A 20,879-nucleotide genomic window follows, 5' to 3' on the forward strand; every position below is an offset into this window, starting at 1 on the left:
GGCCAAGTCAAGGCTATGCTAAGTATCAGTAATGGGCCCTTTAATCCAATCACTTTGGAATTTTGACGTCTATGTAGAAGATATCACAGTTTCATTCGCAATGTAAAATATTACTTTCGAGACTCACACTGTTTGACAAAAGGCGCGCCAATCGACTCACAGTTCTATATCAGCTGATGCAAACTGCTTTGCAACCCTGCTTGTAAAACTTTGCCAATTCACAAATTAACCGAGTGTTGGAAACGAACATTTGTGCCATAGTACAGGTCTACAAGTAGGATATGTAGCAGCACGCACATACACAGCCACGCTCACCTGATAAAATGCTTGTTTTTGTTGGTTTTTCTTTGTGGATGCTATTTCGCACTGTTGTACTTCTTGGGACCAAAAAAGTGTAGTAGCTGCTATCGAAAACTGCGTAAAATATTTATTGTAAAATTAAAAAGAAATATCCTTATTTACTTTCAAACGAGCACTTAATTACATCTCTTTAAAATCCATATATTTTGAACAATTTTAATTAACAAATTGTGATACTTTGTTACCGGGGACGATTGCTAAAACACGACCAAAACCTTCGGGGGAGGTATTAATAGACGCGTTTTTGCATCGCTGCCAATAATTCGAATACTTTTTCCCTTTGGACTATTGATAACAGGACAAAACGCGCCTTTTCATTTCTCTTTCCACAGTCGACCTCGGTTTCAAACTATTTTTCGTGGAGAACTTTTGAACGGGTAGAAAAATTTAGCACCCGTGTTTGTTTTCTTAATTCTGGAATAACTGCGCGTCCTCAGATACCCCAATTCAAGACTTTTGTATAATTTTCTTTCGGAACCATAAAGGTGCACTACATTTTCATACTAAATTCGTTCAAAAAATGTACCATCACAGCAACCCGTATCTGATATTCCGGTCCGTTTTTTGTTTCCCTGTGTCGCTTTCCACGACAGCAACCCCCGTAATTTTGACACTTCGTTCGGTGTCAAACCTTTGTGGAACTCAGTGGAACCTGCGTGGAACACGCATTTGACACTGAACGAATTGTCAAACGGCAGTTAGAAAGCATGGTGAATGATGACAAAGTGTGATCTCTTCTGCAAAAACGTCAAAATTCCAAAGTGATTGGATCACCTGATTCGTATTTGACTATCGCTGTCTCATTCTGTATCTCTTTCTATCACCCGCTGAAGATAGGCGCCGCCATATTGAACAGCCTGTCAAAACGCTGAAAAGTAGCCATATTGAACAGGCTGTCAGGCAGTTGACAGATAAGAGATCACACTTTGTCATCATTCACAATGTTACAAAGAGCAAGGAATTGTTTCCTTCTCATACATATCATACTTGTAAACCTGTACTATGCATTGGTGCATTTAAATTAAAGTTTTAATTCCAAGACGATTATATTTATCAACTGAATGCCATTCTAGGAACTTAACCACAAATTAATATGTCTAAAATAGTTTTACTTATGTGATCGGTTGTACTTGGTTAACGTCGCAATATAGACGACATTTACGGCGAAAGTTCCACGCACCATATTTGTTTAAGCTGCAATTATGATGGAATTAAATGCAAATACGTTTGATGTTGAGCTGGAAGATGGCGAGGTGAGGATATTACTAATGTTTTGTTTTTAATAAATATATTAATATGCTGTTGAATGTAATTGTTTTCCATTAATTCACAGATATCTGCAAGTTCAGATGATGGTTATACGCCATTGCAACGCCCCAGTTCATTGTCAATCAACACGACGGGGCCGACACTTGAAGAGGCTGCCTCTATTGCCGAGCAATGTAGCCCATTAGCTACTTGTCATGATATGCAACGAGCCTTAGAAGAGGACGAATTGGGAGATTTGGATGGTAGTAGTGGTGATTCATCATCAAGTGAATCGTCCGATGAATGCCTAAAAAAAATGTTGACAACAACCTCCGCACATGATTTAGGATCAACAGCTGATGCTGGACAACGCAAACGGCGAAAACGAGTACATCGCACAGTGATGGTTCGTGTGCCACAACCAGCTGCTGCGGATATAGAGACACAAGAAAAGCGTGCACGTTTCAAGAAATATAATATTTGGACAGCGGCTTTGCAAGAGGATGCATTAACCGAAAATATGCGCGGTTGTGAAGTTGCGCGTGTTGACGATGCTATTAATGACCGTAATGTTGAGAATTATAACTTTTCATTACATCGACGGTTGAATGGTGGTAACTGTTTGAAAAGACGCCTATCGAATTCCACTGACGATTTTTCAGACAACGAATTACTGCCGGTAGCGAAACGTGGTCGGTGTGCGAGCGAAGCAGCGGTACATCGTCGATCGGTTAAAAGTCGCTTAGGCTATCGTACACGTACGTCGCGTGGTAGGCGCGGCTCATCGCCTACCAGTGGTTCGGATACATCGTACGAGCCTAGACATATACTAGACTTGGAGCCTTTGGAAGGACGTGATCCCGCTGATGTGGCACGTGAAATGTCAAATAAATTGCATGAAGAAAGAGATGATTTACTAGGTAAATTAAAGAAGTACATACATAGATCAATAAGACTACAAATAGACTGTTCATACTTTACAGTTTTATGTATTGCATATGCGTAAATATTTTGCGTATAAATTCAATGCAAGTTTTTTCTCATTTCTTGAAATAGTTCGTATTGTGGACGTATTGGGAACTAAATTGCCTGTAGAAATCTACAAAGAAACGCAACGCATAGAATTTGATGGCGGCATGATGATAATGGTGAGGCTTTCTAGATGAAAAAATTTATTAATAATAATAAAGTGCAACTGCATTTTTATAGTCGAAATGAAATGTGTAGAGGGCTTGATTATCCATACTGAGTTTGGCAAACTATAATGATGAAATCGTTGCACAGTTTTATTAAACATAATTTAATAATATTTTAACGACTATTTACTAAGTGTCTCTTTTTCGCAGAATGGCAAGAGACGCCGTACACCGGGGGGTGTATTTCTGTTTTTATTAAAAAATCATGAAAGCCTCACACCAGAAGAGCATAAGGCTATATTTTCCGAAGATCGCCAAAAAACGAACAAATGGCGTAAGGAAATGGAAGCACTTTCGCGCGATCGTAAAGTGGAAGAGTTGAAAAAACGTTTAAGTGAAAAAGAAAAAGGCTTGTTGCCAGCAGTTGGTACACGAAAAGAGCAGCATTTCTTGCTCGGATCAGATTTAGAAAATCAAACTGGAAATTGTAAATGATATATTGAAGAGAAACTAAAGGCGTTTTAAGTTAAATATTGTTTATATTACAGTGTCAAATCCACCGCCTTCGCCTGTGGGCAATGAACAAAGTCCAGATTACAAAGCACATGCAATTAATCATGTAACATCTGATGTGGATACCGATGCTGCTAGTCCTGATAAACCATCAACTTCTGCATCAGCATTGGCGGCCTTAACATCTCCATCGAAAGCTTTAGTTGCCTATGATGATGACTTGCTCGATATAAATTGTGGTGAAATGGATTTATTTTAGACAAAAAGAAAAGTTGCTCGTACTTATCCAGTAAGTATAGATTTGTAAATTTTTGCATGTAGTATGCAAACCGTAGGCATTCTTTACAATTGTAAAAATAACGTCGTGAAATATTAAGATATACTTTTTTACATGAACAAAAAATACATACATATGTATAAATATGAACGTGAGTACTACGCATTCATATAGCGCAGAATAAACGGCAAGGTTTTGTATGCAAAATTCGTTCGACCGATTGTTTTTTGTGTTGTGCAGATGAAACTGCAAATATGTGGAGAAATGTAAAAATGAACGTTATGTTGATATCACAAAAAAATTTAGTATGTTTCACGTTTAATATAAAAAGATTCATTTAAAATAAGGACATAGTCAAAAAAGAAAGTGGATGCCAAAATCAAGGAAATTACGCTAAAAAACTGCAACTATCTTCAGCACGTAATTTATTTTGGCTATGACTGCGATGAATTCAAAAGTTAATATGAAGTAAAATATAATGATTTATACACAATAGGTATACATATGTATATACTGTTAGCTAAATTCACAAAGGCGTGAAGTATTAGCCTTTCAGGTTAAACTTCCGAACGCATAAAGATATTTTAACCATAAGAGTCTATAAATTTTTTATTTTTTAAATCGATGTAAAAAGATATTTGACATCGACTGCACAGTGGAATATCATCACCCTATTTTGGCTGCCGTTTCAAAAAAGCCCTGTCTCAGAAAGTTTTTGAATAACGCCCTATTCCTATTTCAGAATTTGTTTCAAAAACGCCCTATCTGGGTTCAAATTCAATACATTTTGACATAAGCTGAGGTGTTTATGAAATTAATTCTCAGATAGTGCGTTCTTTATCAACCCAATTCTGAGATAGAGCATTTTTTCTGAGGTAGGACGTTTTCCACTTAGCGGTCGCTTTGATAAATATAAAATTTTTGGAAAGATTGAGAACATGAATATTTCTTTGCAAATTTGCAGAAAAACCTGCTAAGCACTACGCCTCTTCCAGTTTAAGCGCAGCAAATTAAAGTTACAATTGGCAGAAAATAAAAATTTAATTTCAAAAAGTTACTATTCAAATTCAGAAAATTCCAATTTAAATTCAGAAAGTTAGAATTAAAGTTCAGAAAATTACAAAAGAAGTTAGAAAATTACAATTCAAGATCAGAAAGTTATAAGTAGGGTGTTCTCTTTCAAAATTTATTGCAATTAATTTTTTGTTTGTTTGCAATCGTTTATTTTATTTTATTTTATTTATTAGTCTACAAATTTAACAATTAATCAGACTAAAGAAAGTATAGTATAAAAAACAAACAAAGGGCTTGGCAACTTAAATGTATAATAATTACAAAAATATACTGTATACTTATGTATTAAATCATTCAAATGCAAAGACACACAGAGGTATAGGGAGTTACACCTTACATATTTAAGGTAGTAAGTAGGTACTTTTTAATCCTGAAAATCGGATCGCATGTATCTAAATTTTTGCAGTGATTATTGAAATCATGACAAATACCACGAAGTGGGTCATGCATTTCGTTCTGCATGTACTTATATGCAGTTGTTGAAAATATCTAGACGGACTGACTGGCACGTTGAACTTAATTTCGCTAAGCAGAAATGGGCTAGCTATCATCCGTCTTAAGAGTTTTACTATAAATAAGACTTTAAGCATATCCCTACGGCTCTGTAAAGTAGGCAACTGTAATAGTTTTAACCGGCTGCAGTACGGAGGAAGATTCCTTGACGTGTCAAAAGGCAATTGTTTCAAAGCAAAAAGCAAAAACTGTTTTTGGACCGATTCCAGTTTATCGCAGTGAATTTGATAACGTGGGCTCCAGATTATCGAAGCATATTCCAATATTGGCCTCACCAATGATATAAAAAGAGTTTTAGTAACGCACGGATCATTAAACTCCTTTGACCACCTTTCACGAACGCCAAACTACCTTTAGCCCTATTAACGCAAGTTTCTATATGTAACCTAAAGTCAAGTTAGGGTCCATTGTAACACCGAGGTCAGTGAAGTTGGTGACTAATAACTTCTGCGGATAAGCTAGTGGTGCGTTAGGCAATGCATGCTGAGCTCAATGCATATATAGGCACGGTTCTACAGTACAGAGTTTGTGGAGCGTAGTGATGAGTTGGGATATTTTCCGCAAATGGTGGGCTTTTCTGAGTCGTGATGACGTGGAGGTACTGTTTTCCTCAAGATGTGTACATCGAGATTACATCCAATGCATCCGTAATAATAAGAAATTCCAAAGTTCGTTTGTATGTTGGTTACTCGATAAAGCGTTTACTTGACAGGTGGTGATGAACCCCAGCGGTTTAAGGGGCTTAGAATATACCAGCGGAATGTATGCCTGTCGTAAGAGGCGACTAAAATACCAAACTGATTCAAGGGGTTGTGTAACGCAGCCCTTTCAAGGGGTTGCCATCGCAATTTATATCTTCTCAAACCCAATTGTCAACCTCACCTACCCGTTGTGAATCCTGCTCCTTTAGCAGCCGAGGCTCTGGCGACCGCAATTTTCTCAAGAATCTAGCGGGTGGGAAGTCGGAATGGCCTAGAAAGTTTCATGTGGTCATACTAAATCGTTCCCAAGATGGTCGGGCTAGTACTTTAATAGTGCTTGTTACCAAAACGTACCGGATCTACATCCAGCAAAAGACCATCAATATCGATAACACTCCCCAAAACCTTCGGGGAGTTTCCTTATCGCTACAACAACAAAGATAGTGGTTAAATCTTCTTCATCTAAATCACTGCTCCTCTTGAATAGAAGAAAAAATATTTGAAAAATTGTCTGAATTCTAATTGGCCAAGAAGGTCGCATGTGGTCATAGCAGATCGTTCCCGAGATGGTCCGGCTTGGTACCGGAACGTACCGGATCTGCATCCGGCAAAGGACCATCAACTCGATAACACTCCTCAAGGCCTTCGGGGAATGTCCTTATCGCTACAACAACATAGATAACTTTGTTTAACAAATAAATGTTGTTTTAGGGGGGCCTGCTATGAATTTGCCATGTCATTACAAATGCGCAACATCAAAGACCGTAGTTTATTTTTTCAAAACTGAAAAGCAAATCAGTTACTGTCAATACAAAACAAAATGTCCAAAGGAAACATTCTAAATGATATGTATTTGCTATAGTCACGTTTCCATTAACAAACGCATAAAGCTCTGAACTCTTATTTGATTTTTTTCATGAACTTCATTCACTGCATGAAGATATGGCTTTTTAATTGTGGAATAACTCCGTTGTTGTTAATTATTACAGCATCAAATTTTTACTGGGTGTGTATTTATATATGTGACCCGGTCTATGAAAAGGTGGCTTATGACTCAAAAAACAGCTGTTTACAGCTGTTTCTAGCAAAAAAAAAAAACAGTTGTTAACAGCTGTTGCTCGCAATTTCTTTTTTGAGTCATAAGCCACCTTTTCATAGACCGGGTTGTTGTTGTTGGTGTAGCGATAAGGTTGCTCCCCGAAGGCTTTGGGGAGTGTTATCGATGTGATGGTCCTTTGCCGGATACAGATCCGGTACGCTCCGGTACCACAGCACCATTAAGGTGCTAGCACGACCATCTCGGGAGCGATTTATGTGGCCACATTAAACCTTCAGGCCATTCCCTCCCTCCCCACCCCAAGTTCCATGAGGAGCTTGGGGTCGCCAGAGCCTCGTCTGTTAGTGCAACAGGATTCGCCGCGGATAGGTGAGGTTGACAGTTGGGTTTGGAGAAGCTATATATTGCTCTGGCAACCTGAAGGGTTGCGCTACACAGCCCCTTGAATCTGGTATTTTAGTCGCCTCTTACGACAAGCATACCTACCGCGGGTATATTCAGATCCCCTTACCCGATGGGGCCCACTATTTCATAGACCGGGTCACATATATTATTGCAAAATCTGTATAAAACAGAGTTTCGAAAAATGTGTTGGTTAGAGCCTTTGTGAATTAAGCTCAGTATACATGTGTGTTTGTATGTATACAAGTAAAATTTATAAAGTTAATTTGTTTATTTAATGACAAATGCAATTAAAGTCTGGAAGCGAATGTTGTAGAAACATGTTTATGGAATAAAATAAAATACATACATACTAATAAAGAATAAATATGTTTAAGAAAAAAAAAACGCAACGCCTTTCAATATGAATATTGGTTTAGTACACGGTAAAAAGTGGAATCTTACTTTTAATACCAGTTGCTATTGAACTTAAACATTTTTGGTATTAAATTTGTGTTTTAATTCTAAAAAGTTTTATTTTAAGACCATGAAATATAAATTTTAATCCAAAATGTTTTTGAAACAAAACTTTAATCAATGCTGATTGTCGCGTTTTAATATTTTTCGGTTTTAATATTATACTTTCTGGCATCTATACATATTATAAAAAGTAAACACTTTTTCCCTGTCGCCGTTTGACGATCAAACGCGTGGACGGATTTTAACCAAACTTACACACAGGTCAGGTACATGGCCCCGCATGGTTCTTATGTACTTTTTTTTTAAATCGGAAAAGGGGGCGTGGCACCTCCCATACAAATGGGATCTTTCATACTCCATATCTATGGACCTATCAATGCTAGACTACTGAAATTTGGTAAGGCGTTATAAAAGGTAAGTATCTATCCTTATTTTTATCCCTTTTTGAAATCGGAAAAGGGGGCGTAGCACCTCCCATACAAATGGGATCTTTCATACTCAATATCTATGGACCTATCAATGCTAGACTACTGAAAATTGGTAAGGCGTTATATAAGATAAGTCCCTATCCCTATCCATTTCCCTATTGAACAAACATATTTTTTGGCTTTTCCGCACTTTTTTATACTGTATACTTAATTTACAATAAGAAATTTCCTACACATCAATTAACTATATGTACATAAAATATTTCAAATTTCAAAACTGTTTCCAAACAATTTTGTGTTATTTTATGAAAATTTTTGGTTCTACCTGTTCAGCAGGTAGCCGCCTGCGATTTCAAATTAAGAAAACTCATTCAAAGACATACATACTGTGACGAATGTTAGCAACACTAAGGCATACTATCATCTCTAAGCCGATATTAAGCAGTCAGTTGTATCTACATAAACAAATCAATCATTATGTCTACACATATGTACATACAAGAAGCGGAGAGATATGCACAAACACATGCATATATCTGAGATACTCACAAAAGTATGCAATCATTGGTGGAAGTATTACTCACATATACACACGCATATTGCTATGCGAGAAGCTATAAACGTGCATCTGTAGTTTATAGCTGGTAACTAAGTAGTAAATTCTAGAAAAAGAAACGCCTAGAAGTATGCGAACGAGGAAACCGAAGAGTATAAAATCAGCACAAGCTAAGGCATGAGAATCAGTTTGATTTAAGCACGCTATTGGTTGCGAAGTATAAGTGTTATTGTGAAGTACTTTCAAAATAGTCTAATAAATACCATTTTGCATTATTGAATATTGAAGTTATTTATTCAACAGTTTAGCGATTCGAACGTTAGCAGAAGATTTGGAATAAGCGGAATTTCACTAAATTCGTTACAATACGTATGTACATAGAAATATTTAAAATTACAAATTTTTAAATTGTTTAATTAAAATTACAAATTTTTAATTGCGCTTTACTTTGCAATAGTAAATAAAATGTATTTCACGAAGTCGCCGTTAAAGTTTTCCTGCTTCTACAAACGTGTTTATTTTAGTGAAAAGTACTGTGATAAAAAAGAGCATTTATTCGATCAATATTTTTTTAAAGTTTTGGGCTGTTAGTTTTCGTGAAAAGGGGAGTGAATTACAAAATGCCTTCCACGCGACGTCGGTCGCGGAGAACACAAAATAGATCCAACGAAAGAGAACGTCGATCAGACGAACAACGGGTACATCACAATGCCATTGACAGGGAATGATATGCCAGGTCACGTCCAGGTCGACGCAACATTAATATTCCTTTGAGTGGTGCCGCATTTCAATATAACAACGATATCGATTATAGTTTGCATAAATTTGAGGTAATTGGCATTAGGAACAATGTATGGCCATTTTGCTGTGCACTAAAATTTAAAAGCGAAACGTCTGGAATCTGTTGCGCTTCAGGAAAAGTTCGGCTAGAGGACTTGCATTGCCCACCAGAACCATTAGCAACACTAATTTCTGGTTCAACAGCGGAATCAATACATTTTCTATCCAATATACAAATGTACAATTCAAGTTTCCGAATGACTTCGTTTGGAGCTACCAATATAATAAGAGACAACTATATGCCAACGTTCAAGGAACTTTCAGTGTACATAAAATATTTAAGATGAAACTTTTCACAGGATTTCTTTCCGCTTATTTGCATTACCTTTACCTTTGACAAAGACAAAATTTTCACACTGAAACTGTTTCTCTAAGTGCTAAGTGGAGAGATAAGAAAATAACCTCTAACTTTTCTCAGCGTAAGAAGTTTGTTACATATACATTACATAAAATATTTCAAATTAATAAAACTGTTCAAATTAGGAAAACTTGCGAATATTAAATCTTTCCTTAAGTTTTTACGTAAATAAATGTCAATAACTACTTAAAGAGCTTTTCTCATATAAAAGGTTGATGAATGTCTTACGCTGAATTAAGCTAAGTATATGGCGTTATGATGTAAGTGGAGTGTAAGAAAACTAACCTAAATTTAACTTGCCGTAAAAAAATTTCTAAAATCATCGTAAATATCAACTGCGTAGAAGCTTTTAAATTTCGAAAGTTATTTTTCCTTTGAATTTTGTTTCAAGTTTTCTGTCCTGCCTGCTTGGTTAAAATTTGATAGTATTTCAAAGAGCAAAATTTTTTCTGTACCTGTTTGGCAGATAGCCGCCTGCAATTTCAAAATAAGAAAAACTCTCTCAAAAATGTAATTGGCCCAATGCTTTTAAATTTTTGGGAATTTTATTCACATGAAGTGCAATAATATTTTTTAGTTTAGTCACACCGCTCTCAATTTAAGTAAAACAAAGACCTGGGAATATGTAATTTACAGGTTCGTAAGTTTTTCACCTAAATGTTTTTAATAACTGCTTACACAGTTTTTCATATACCACGTTCATAGAAGAAGTATGTTAAGTTATGAACCTACTAAGTACGGTTAACTTTCTAATACGTTATTGGAAAAGCTTTAGAACTATTTTTAATACTTCTTTACTACCTTTTTGGCACTTTTTTTACCTGTGTAACTACTTTTTTGTAACTTTTTTAGTACTGATTTTCAAACTTTTACGATCTTTTTTTACTACTTTTTGATCCAATTTTACTACGTATTTAAATTTTTTTTAGCCAGTTTGATACTTTTTCAACGCACTGCTGGCACATTTTTCCCACTGTTTTACTACTTTTTGGTAACCCTTTACTACTTGTTTAATACTTTTACGCTACCTTTTTTGATAACTTATTTAAATACTTTTTTGAAACCTTTTTACTAATCTTTTTTGGTACTATTTTTCTATTCTTAACTACTGTTCTTTTATACTTTTTTGGTATCTTTCTACTACTTTTGTTGGTAGTTTTTAACAACTTTTTAATGCTTTCTTGCAATTTTTTTGGTACTAGCAGTCAAAAGGGTTATGTCTAACCTCATTGAGGCAACGATTTTGACAGGAAAGTTTGAAGGGGAGCATGTATTGATTCCGCTGATTCAAATGAATCCATCAGATCTGCCTTTTCAGTTTAAACGATTGCATTTTCCAATACGTCTTGCGTTTGCCTTGACCATAAACAAAGCACAAGGCCAATCATTGGCATTGTGTGGTGCTGATTTGGAATATCCATGCTTCTCCCACGGTCAATTATATGTAGCATGTTCACGTGTAGGTAAGCCATCAGCTCTTTTTTATATACACCACAATTCAGTGCAAAACAAAAAATATTGTATACGAAAGAGCTCTTCAATAATTAGTTTATTTGAAAAGTATGACAATCGGAAGTCATTTCAAATAGCAGACAATCTGTTGTCAATCGTCTAATCGAATTGATAATTTTTGTTGAAACGGTTGCTTATGGGTTGCGGCCGTGTCGATTTTGTAATTTTTTGCATAATGGAGCAATAAGGATGTTATAAACGATATTTTTCGCTCTGGTGTTAGGTCGGAAAATGATCAAAGTGAATGGTTTTCCGACACAAGAACATGAGAAATATAGTTGACCGTGTAAAAACATTAATTTCCCATATTCAGACCACACTCAACGATTGGTTCTATGATTTATTGATTGTCATGATGAAAGCTAGGAGAATTGAAACTTGGATTCGTTAAACTCGAATGGCATACCGCAGGAATGGCAGACTATTTGCACGCGTGCCACTGATGGACAAAAGCAATTGAAAGCAGTGCGTTGAAATTCTCGGAATGAAAACTTCCACAACTTTGAACTTTCCTTTTAGTACGTTCGCTAATTTATGATATTTTCTTTTGTCTGAGTCAGTCTTTTGGTCATAATCAGGAACAATTGGTGTGAATCATCGACATCAGTTTAGGCGCTTTTCAGTTATAAGCATAGTAGCTGTTGTTGTTGTTGTTGTTTCGCCCCAGCGGGTTAGGGGGTCAGAATATTCCCGCGGTAGGTATGCCTGTCGTAAGAGGTGACTAAAATACCAGATTGAAGGGGCTGTGTAGCGCAACCCTTCAGGTTGCCAGCGCAATATATAGCTTCTCCAAACCCAATTGTCAACCTCACCTATCCGCGGCGAATCCTCTTTCACTAACAGACGAGGCTCTGGCGACCCCAAGCTCCTCATGGAACTTGGGGGTGGGAAGGGAGGGGATGGCCTGAAGGTTTAATGTGACCACATAAATCGTTCCCGAGATGGTCAGGCTAGCACCTTAATGGTGCTGAGGTACCGGAGCGTACCGGATCTGTATCCGGCAAAGGACCATTACATCGATAACACTCCTAAAGCCTTCGGGGAGCAACCTTATCGCTACAAAAAACAACAACAACAAGCATAGTAGCTAACGTCACTTTGTTCGTTCCATACAAAATACCTACGAAAATTATTTGCGTTATATTTTTTTTTTTTTTGGGAATTTTCTTAGATATTTTCCTTTTCTGTTCGGATACCAGTCCAGAATTTGGTCTCATTAAATAAAAAAAAAATTATATGATTACATTATTTACTTTGGTGCTAATTACAGTATTTAACTATTCATCAGAAAATGTTAACACAAATAATAAATATGTATATATATATCGCTTACAAATGTGAAACAAGAAGTGTTTTAAAGGTGTTTACGAGTATTTATTTTCAATATAAGCTAGTTGTTATATATAAATGTCAAATTGGTATTAAAAGTAAACTAAAATTTTAACTGTGAAGATATATTGATAGCTTGATTAGATTGTTTGTTCTGTTAGTTTTTGTAAGCGTACTATAAAAAAGGGATTGTATAAAAGAAACTTCAAAATCTAAGTAAAAGCTAGTATACGAAACTATTCCTTATTTTTTAATCACTCGGTCCATTGAATTGTGCACGCTTTTAATATTCGGAGAAAAATTTTACAATATATTTAAATTTGGCTACCCATATTTCTCTGGAAATTTGTGTACTTTAATTTCTAAATATTTCTTCATGTGTAGAGAAGCTGTATCTTAGGAAGGATTAAAAAAACCCCTTCTAGGCCATCCCTCACCGACCACCCTGTGCCGCAAGAAACTTGTGCCTCATATAGGCGTATTATGGTCAAACAAATCGTTACTGGAGCATCGAAAAGAATTTATTGAGCGATGTTCTTTTGTCTATTCGTTAACACGAAGCATTGTTTATTATAAGAGTAAGATTTACAATAACACGAAGATTTCAGTAAAATTTGAAATGTCTACCAAATTTTTATACAGTTTCCCAGACACTTTTTGAAACTTTTGAGATGATTATAATAGAATGGATGCTAAAAAGTAGCCATATTGAACATCCTGTCAGGCATATATGAGTTTGCCGGGGATTGCCGGTATCGCTTTAAATGTAAGAAAACATTTATTTGAAGCAATTTTTAATTTTATAATTTATTTAATAATTTGGGAAAAATTTAAACAACGTGACATCAGGACGGACAAGGCGGTTGAATCAAATTGTTTTATCCACAATGTTTGATATCAACAAGATATTTGATAATTTTTGGAAATTTTGTTTTAATCATGAGTTGCTTGAACCACAGGTATATCATACGAAATAATCATATGAAAATTAAGTTGCTAGTTGGCTACTTTTTCATGACAGTGTCGCTCAATCTACCGTTCTCCAAGGCGAAATAAACTTCAATTGCCAAGTCTGAAGTTCCTTCATATTTACAAACGCAACATCTTGGTTGATTGTGGCGATGTTATTGGAATGCATAAGATTGTGTTAAACGCATCTTTATGAAAAATGTCATTGAGCCCCGGCCTTTACAAGCGCAACATCTTGCGCGATTGTGGCGATGTTAAAGACCCGTCACATAAGCAGTTTTTCATATATGTAGATGCGTTTTACTCAATCTTATGCATTAAGGAGGTGGCACAATGACATTTTTCGTATAGATGCCTTTAACACAAGCTTATGCATTCCAATAACATCGCCACAATCACCCAAGATGTTGCGTTTGTAAATATGAAGGAACTTCAGACTTGGCAATTAAAGTTTATTACGCCTTGCCCATTCACATACAAAATTTCGCGAAGCACTGTTGTAAACATTCTCCCTATACAACAAAAATACTTGCTAACATATTTTGTGTCGTATTCGATTGTTATATTGCAGTTTTTAATTGTGAAAAATGTTACAAAATTTACCAACCAGTGGGAAAAATGATTTCACTTGCAAAGTGTGCCAACACCCTTAGCCAAAGGAAATGTCAAATTCTTCTTATGATTTGCTTGGAACAAAATTGGGGAGTTGGCTACTTTTCAATTTCAGATGGCGCTAGTGTCGCTCATTCTACCATTCTCCACATGGTACAATTACCAGGTAGAAGCATTAGCGAAAATGCAACCCTCCCGTGTATTTTGTTGTTGCCGATTGTACATAAACTGTCAATCGTTCTTTCAGTTTCTTCTGTCAAAAGTGATGGAAGAAGAAAAATGTCAAATGTAATTTTCGTCAACAAAGCCAAAACAAAAAAAGAAAAAAGTTGGTTTGCTGATGAAGCTGGAGGAAAAAGGCATTTTAAATGGAAAATAAAGGTAATTAGTAGGTAGTAAGTTGGTTTGCTGATGAAGCTGGAGGAAAAAGGCATTTTAAATGGAAAATAAAGGTAATTAGCTGATTTTTAAATGATATATATTTAATTTATTGTTATTATCTTCTGATTATTTTCGGCCTTAGATTTATAAATTTTAAATATTTAACGAGCTCGAGGCCATATACATATATATTCAGATTAAAACCCGGATAGATTTTATATATATGTATATATTTTAAATTTTATTTAGTCGATATTTCGACCTCAATCTGAGGTCATTCTCAAGACTGTAAAAAAACAAACATGAAACATTAAAATCATAAATAATATAAAAACCTATTTATAAACTTACACTCTTGGGTGTAGCTTGTCGACTAATTTTACAATATTAAACATAAGTACAAGAAGGCAATAGAACCGAAAAAGTAAACATCCAAAAAATATACAGTAATGGTAAACAAATTTTTACACAAACAGCAATACATTAAACTAACTAAATAATAGGCGAAACTCTCATAGTGCTCTCCTGTTGCTCCTGTTGATCAGTTGGCGGTATGCCGACGCGCATTTTTCCGTATCTGCTTTGTAGTTCATTCGTTTCTCTCTCGGTTCGTTAATAATAAACAACATCTCAAGTGTGTATCTTTTGTTGTAATGCTTTTCCTGTTGCATTATTGCTACGTTCTCAAAATCTGGAGTGTGCCCGGTTTCTCTGCAATGCTGACTTAAAGCTGTTTTGTTTTCATTAGGGTGGTCGCGATTTTTTAAATTTGATTTATGGGCGGAAATCCTTGTTTTTAATCTGGACTTAGTTGTACCAACATATACCTTCGGGCATACGTAGGACCCGTCGTTTTTGCAAGGAATCCGGTATATAACGTCCGATTTGTCATATTTTTCTATTTTGCTTTTTGTATTACTGAATATTTTCTGGACGGTATTATTATAAGTAAATGCTATTTTAAATCTCTCACGGTCATACATTTTGGAATATTTCATTCTATTTGATAGCCCCGGAACATGCGTGGATGTCTTATATATTTTATTAGTTTTGTCATTAAAGGTTTGATTGGTGTTAGCTTTTGTAAAATAGTCGTGAATATAGCCTCTTATTAGACCTAAAGGAAAATCGTTGTCTTTCAGAATTTTCGTAATGATTTCTATATTTTTTCCATGGTATATCGTATCACTGATTGATAAAACTCTCTTGATAAAGTTTTTGGCTGTGTTGACTATGGTTGATTTGTCGTGCTTTGAATAAAAATTTATCAATCTGCCCGATGCAGTGGGTCTTTTGTACCAATCAAAGGATAACTTATTATGCTTTCTTACTACCAGCGTATCTAGATATGGTAGTAATCCATCTTTTTCAATTTCACATGTAAATTTGATAGTTCTATTGTAGCTGTTTAATAGATTTATCATGTCTTCCACTGAATTCGTTTTCACAATGGCAAACAGATCGTCAACATATTTTGTTAGCAAACGGGGCTTTTGAGACGCATCCTCAAACAAAATTTGAAGAGGATGCGTCTCAAAAGCCCCGTTTGCTAACAAAATATGTTGACGATCTGTTTGCCATTGTGAAAACGAATTCAGTGGAAGACATGATAAATCTATTAAACAGCTACAATAGAACTATCAAATTTACATGTGAAATTGAAAAAGATGGATTACTACCATATCTAGATACGCTGGTAGTAAGAAAGCATAATAAGTTATCCTTTGATTGGTACAAAAGACCCACTGCATCGGACAGATTGATAAATTTTTATTCAAAGCACGACAAATCAACCATAGTCAACACAGCCAAAAACTTTATCAAGAGAGTTTTATCAATCAGTGATACGATATACCATGGAAAAAATATAGAAATCATTACGAAAATTCTGAAAGACAACGATTTTCCTTTAGGTCTAATAAGAGGCTATATTCACGACTATTTTACAAAAGCTAACACCAATCAAACCTTTAATGACAAAACTAATAAAATATATAAGACATCCACGCATGTTCCGGGGCTATCAAATAGAATGAAATATTCCAAAATGTATGACCGTGAGAGATTTAAAATAGCATTTACTTATAATAATACCGTCCAGAAAATATTCAGTAATGCAAAAAGCAAAATAGAAAAATATGACAAATCGGACGTTATATACCGGATTCCTTGCAAAAACGACGGGTCCTACGTATGCCCGAAGGTATATGTTGGTACAACTAAGTCCAGATTAAAAACAAGGATTTCCGCCCATAAATCAAATTTAAAAAATCGCGACCACCCTAATGAAAACAAAACAGCTTTAAGTCAGCATTGCAGAGAAACCGGGCACACTCCAGATTTTGAGAACGTAGCAATAATGCAACAGGAAAAGCATTACAACAAAAGATACACACTTGAGATGTTGTTTATTATTAACGAACCGAGAGAGAAACGAATGAACTACAAAGCAGATACGGAAAAATGCGCGTCGGCATACCGCCAACTGATCAACAGGAGCAACAGGAGAGCACTATGAGAGTTTCGCCTATTATTTAGTTAGTTTAATGTATTGCTGTTTGTGTAAAAATTTGTTTACCATTACTGTATATTTTTTGGATGTTTACTTTTTCGGTTCTATTGCCTTCTTGTACTTATGTTTAATATTGTAAAATTAGTCGACAAGCTACACCCAAGAGTGTAAGTTTATAAATAGGTTTTTATATTATTTATGATTTTAATGTTTCATGTTTGTTTTTTTACAGTCTTGAGAATGACCTCAGATTGAGGTCGAAATATCGACTAAATAAAATTTAAAATATATACATATATATAAAATCTATCCGGGTTTTAATCTGAATATATATGTATATGGCCTCGAGCTCGTTAAATATTTAAAATTTATTGTTATTATTTATTTACATATAGCAGCTGAATCACTTCTTCAACGTTTCCAGCGCATCAACTCTTGGTAATTCTATACGACAGCATGACACTGATAATATGCGTCCATAAATATCGAGAGAGGTGTTAAAAGACGCGCATTGACCTCGACAATAATAATCAGAAGGCGGAGGTAAAATTATTGTATTGGACAAAGAGATATTTGCAAAAGAAGTTGAAAATTTTCAATTGAAAATTTTCATGTGCGCGTTGTAATGTTGATGATATTTGTGCCCACACAAAAAATTGTGGACATAAGTGTTTTGCGCAGATATAGTTTTGGTCTCCAAACCGGTGTTGAACCCACCCAGATTAATTTTTTATAAGCGCGGCCGAAAGCCGCCAGCGCAAAAATACTATGGATCCCACCCCGGTCTCGAAGCACTCCGGGGTCATTTTTCGGTTTTTTGGGAATATCTTTTGAACGAGCTAAAATTTTTCTTTTCCGCCTTCGGATTATTGTTATTGCATTTGGTTCTGCATGTTATCTTGCACTCAAAGAAATGGAATATGATAAGAAATTTATAGATTTTCTGTCGAAACGTTTATATGATCGCATCACTTCAAGATTATCACATGGTATATGTAATGGTGATCCAGAGCAAAGGTATAGTGGTTTATTAAATTTATCATTACTTATGACCTTAAAAGATGTGGCGTCGTCTAGTGCCTCAGCATGTACTTCTGCATCACTGGAACCTACGTGCGATTGGAACTGATGAGGATCTGGCACATAGTTCAATAAGGTATACGAGTTCACCGTACTGAATCGTTTAGTTAATTTGAAAGTAATTTATTGTTAAATTTTTATAGATTTGGTATTGGTTGTTTTACCACCATTGAAGAGGTTCATTATATTACCGATACCTGCATCAAACATGTCGAACGTTTACGTGAAATGTCTCCATTATGGGAGATGGTGCTAGAACCAATTGATTTGAAAAATATCCAATGGTCGCAACATTAATTTTGTTTATGATATATAAATAAGGGACCGTTTTGTATTGTATGCATCTTTTAGTGTATGTATTTATATTCCAAAGCAGTTTAATGTAAAGTGAGATACAACTTTTTTGGAATTATATTGTTCCTACTTTATCTGCCTAAGGTCGTTATTTTATACTAAAATTTTATTTTAATACTAAAATTATATTGGGAAATGCTATTGCTAAATGTTTTTTGTAGTGGACCTTATTTTCAATACATGTATGTATGAGTGCTAACGTTACTGTCTCCAAGAGATGGTGAAAATTTGGGATGAGATTGTATATAAAATGCTGAGTTAATAGTATGTTCATGAATAAGTACTGATTTATTTTAAAATTTCATGTATTTTGTAAAGTAAAAATTAAGTAATTTAGTAACCTAATAAATATCGAAGATACATATATACATAATAACGTTTAACGTTGGAAACTCGTCGTGTCGGTATTTGAGGTGCAGATTTCTTTGAAGAATATGAACTCCTTGTTTTTAGATGTAATCTTTTTTAATTAAAAAAATCATGGTTGTGTTGGATACTAGTTCGGTTGTAGTACTGACTTCAATTACGGTTCCGGGTTTTCCTTCTGGCTCTAGCCAGGAGGCTTTTGTAGCAATTTCGCCTTTAGGTTGGATCTGGTATCGGTACCTGCTACGGTAAAAGTTCGGCTTGGAATATTTCCGTTTTCATCTCCAGTGTCGGTTATACTCCAGTTTTTTTCTTGTCATCATATGGATGATATAAATAATCCAAAAGTAAATCTATAGCATGTAAAACATAATTGTCTAGCAATATTTTCTCTTCGCAAACTGTTTGTGGCCCTGATAAGGGCAGCTTTTCGTAGGTATAATTGTTTAGCATTTTTTTCTCTTTGTTGACTAGTGGTGGCCCTGATAAGGGCCGTTTTGCGTATACTTGTATAGCATATTTCCGCTCTTTGTAAACTAATGGTGGCTCTGAAACTAGGGGAGGTTACTGCGTCTGGGTTTCACGGCTTATTCGTGGTACATAATGCATCTCCGTTTGTGTGCTGCAGCTGTTCCATGCGAAGTATTGGCCTTTCGCTCCAACGGTGTCACTTAAAAAAAGCGAACATGTAGAAGGGACTTTATTATTTATCCTTCGTCCTTCCTTCACGTTGTAGCGGCGAAAGATTGTCCGATATTTTGGTAGATAACTGTAGAAATGACCGTTGGGGACGATGAGACAACTTCCGTTTTTTGCAAGCACTGCTAAGTCATACATAAAATTATATTATATTTTTTATCTTACAACATTCGGGAAACATAATTTACATCAAAGACGGTAAATATAGCGATGTAGTGGAGTTGGGCATCAAATTTACTCTCTGAGCTCCCACAATAAGGTCACAGGCCTGAAAATGGAGCGAAAAAGTTAAGCCATTTTAGGGAAGCTAACGCCACAAGCTTTTTCCAAATTTTCCCTCTTCCTTGATCTTGCGGGGTAATTCTTTACTTTAGCTCACAACTGCAAAAACTCGTGCAAAAATATCGGGAGGTGTCCAAAAAATGCGTTTTGGACTCAGGACGACGAATCCGAAAGCGAAAATTAAAAATTTTATTTCTGTCAAAAAATATTCCCAAAAAACTGAAAAATGGCACCGGAGCGCTCCGAAACCGGGGGTGGAATCCATAGTATTTTTGCCCGGTAATAGTCTAGTTGTGGGGTCGACTGCTAATACGCTACCAAAAATATCGAGAGAGGTGTCAAAGGACGAGTCTTGACATCAGTATTAATAATCCGAAGGCGGAAAATAAAAATTTTAATTCGTTCAAAAGATATTAACGAAAAACCAAAAAAAGAACTTTGTAAATATATCTGGAAAGAAATAAAATTTTCAATTTCCGTTTTCGGATTCGTGGTCCTGGGTCCACAGCGCGTCTTTTGACACCTTTCCCCATATTTTTGGACGAGTTTTAGTAGTTGTGAGCTAAAGTAAAGAATTACCTAATAAATTTTCACATCAAAAGTAAATAAACAAAAAATGTGAACATAAACAAAGTTTGACATTTTATGACCACCTTCGAATGAAAAAACATGTAAAATGCAACTCTGATGCTTTTACCTGGTTATTGTACCATGATTCTCCATAAAAATACATGCAATCTACTCATAATGCAAAAGCATTTGTTAAACTCATCTATATGAAAAACTGCTTATGTGTCGGAGCTGTTATGAGTAGATTGAGGAATGGTAGATTGAGCGGCACTGGCGTCATCTGACATGAAA

At 35.4% G+C, this 20,879-nt stretch overlaps 1 protein-coding gene across 1 annotated transcript; it reads left to right on the forward strand.

The window, feature by feature from the left end:
- The first annotated feature begins 1,297 nt into the window (after positions 1-1,297).
- On the forward strand, positions 1,298-7,668 carry Phax (phosphorylated adaptor for RNA export). Its single transcript, XM_067774709.1, has 5 exons — positions 1,298-1,613; positions 1,694-2,528; positions 2,665-2,756; positions 2,955-3,231; positions 3,293-7,668. Exons 1-5 carry the CDS (start codon positions 1,563-1,565, stop codon positions 3,514-3,516), a joined length of 1,479 nt encoding a protein of 492 aa, XP_067630810.1. The 5' UTR covers positions 1,298-1,562; the 3' UTR covers positions 3,517-7,668.
- Positions 7,669-20,879: the final 13,211 nt, after the last annotated feature.

This window comes from Eurosta solidaginis, chromosome 3 (genome assembly GCF_040869045.1).
Source record: "Eurosta solidaginis isolate ZX-2024a chromosome 3, ASM4086904v1, whole genome shotgun sequence".
Taxonomy (NCBI): Eukaryota; Metazoa; Arthropoda; class Insecta; order Diptera; family Tephritidae; genus Eurosta; species Eurosta solidaginis.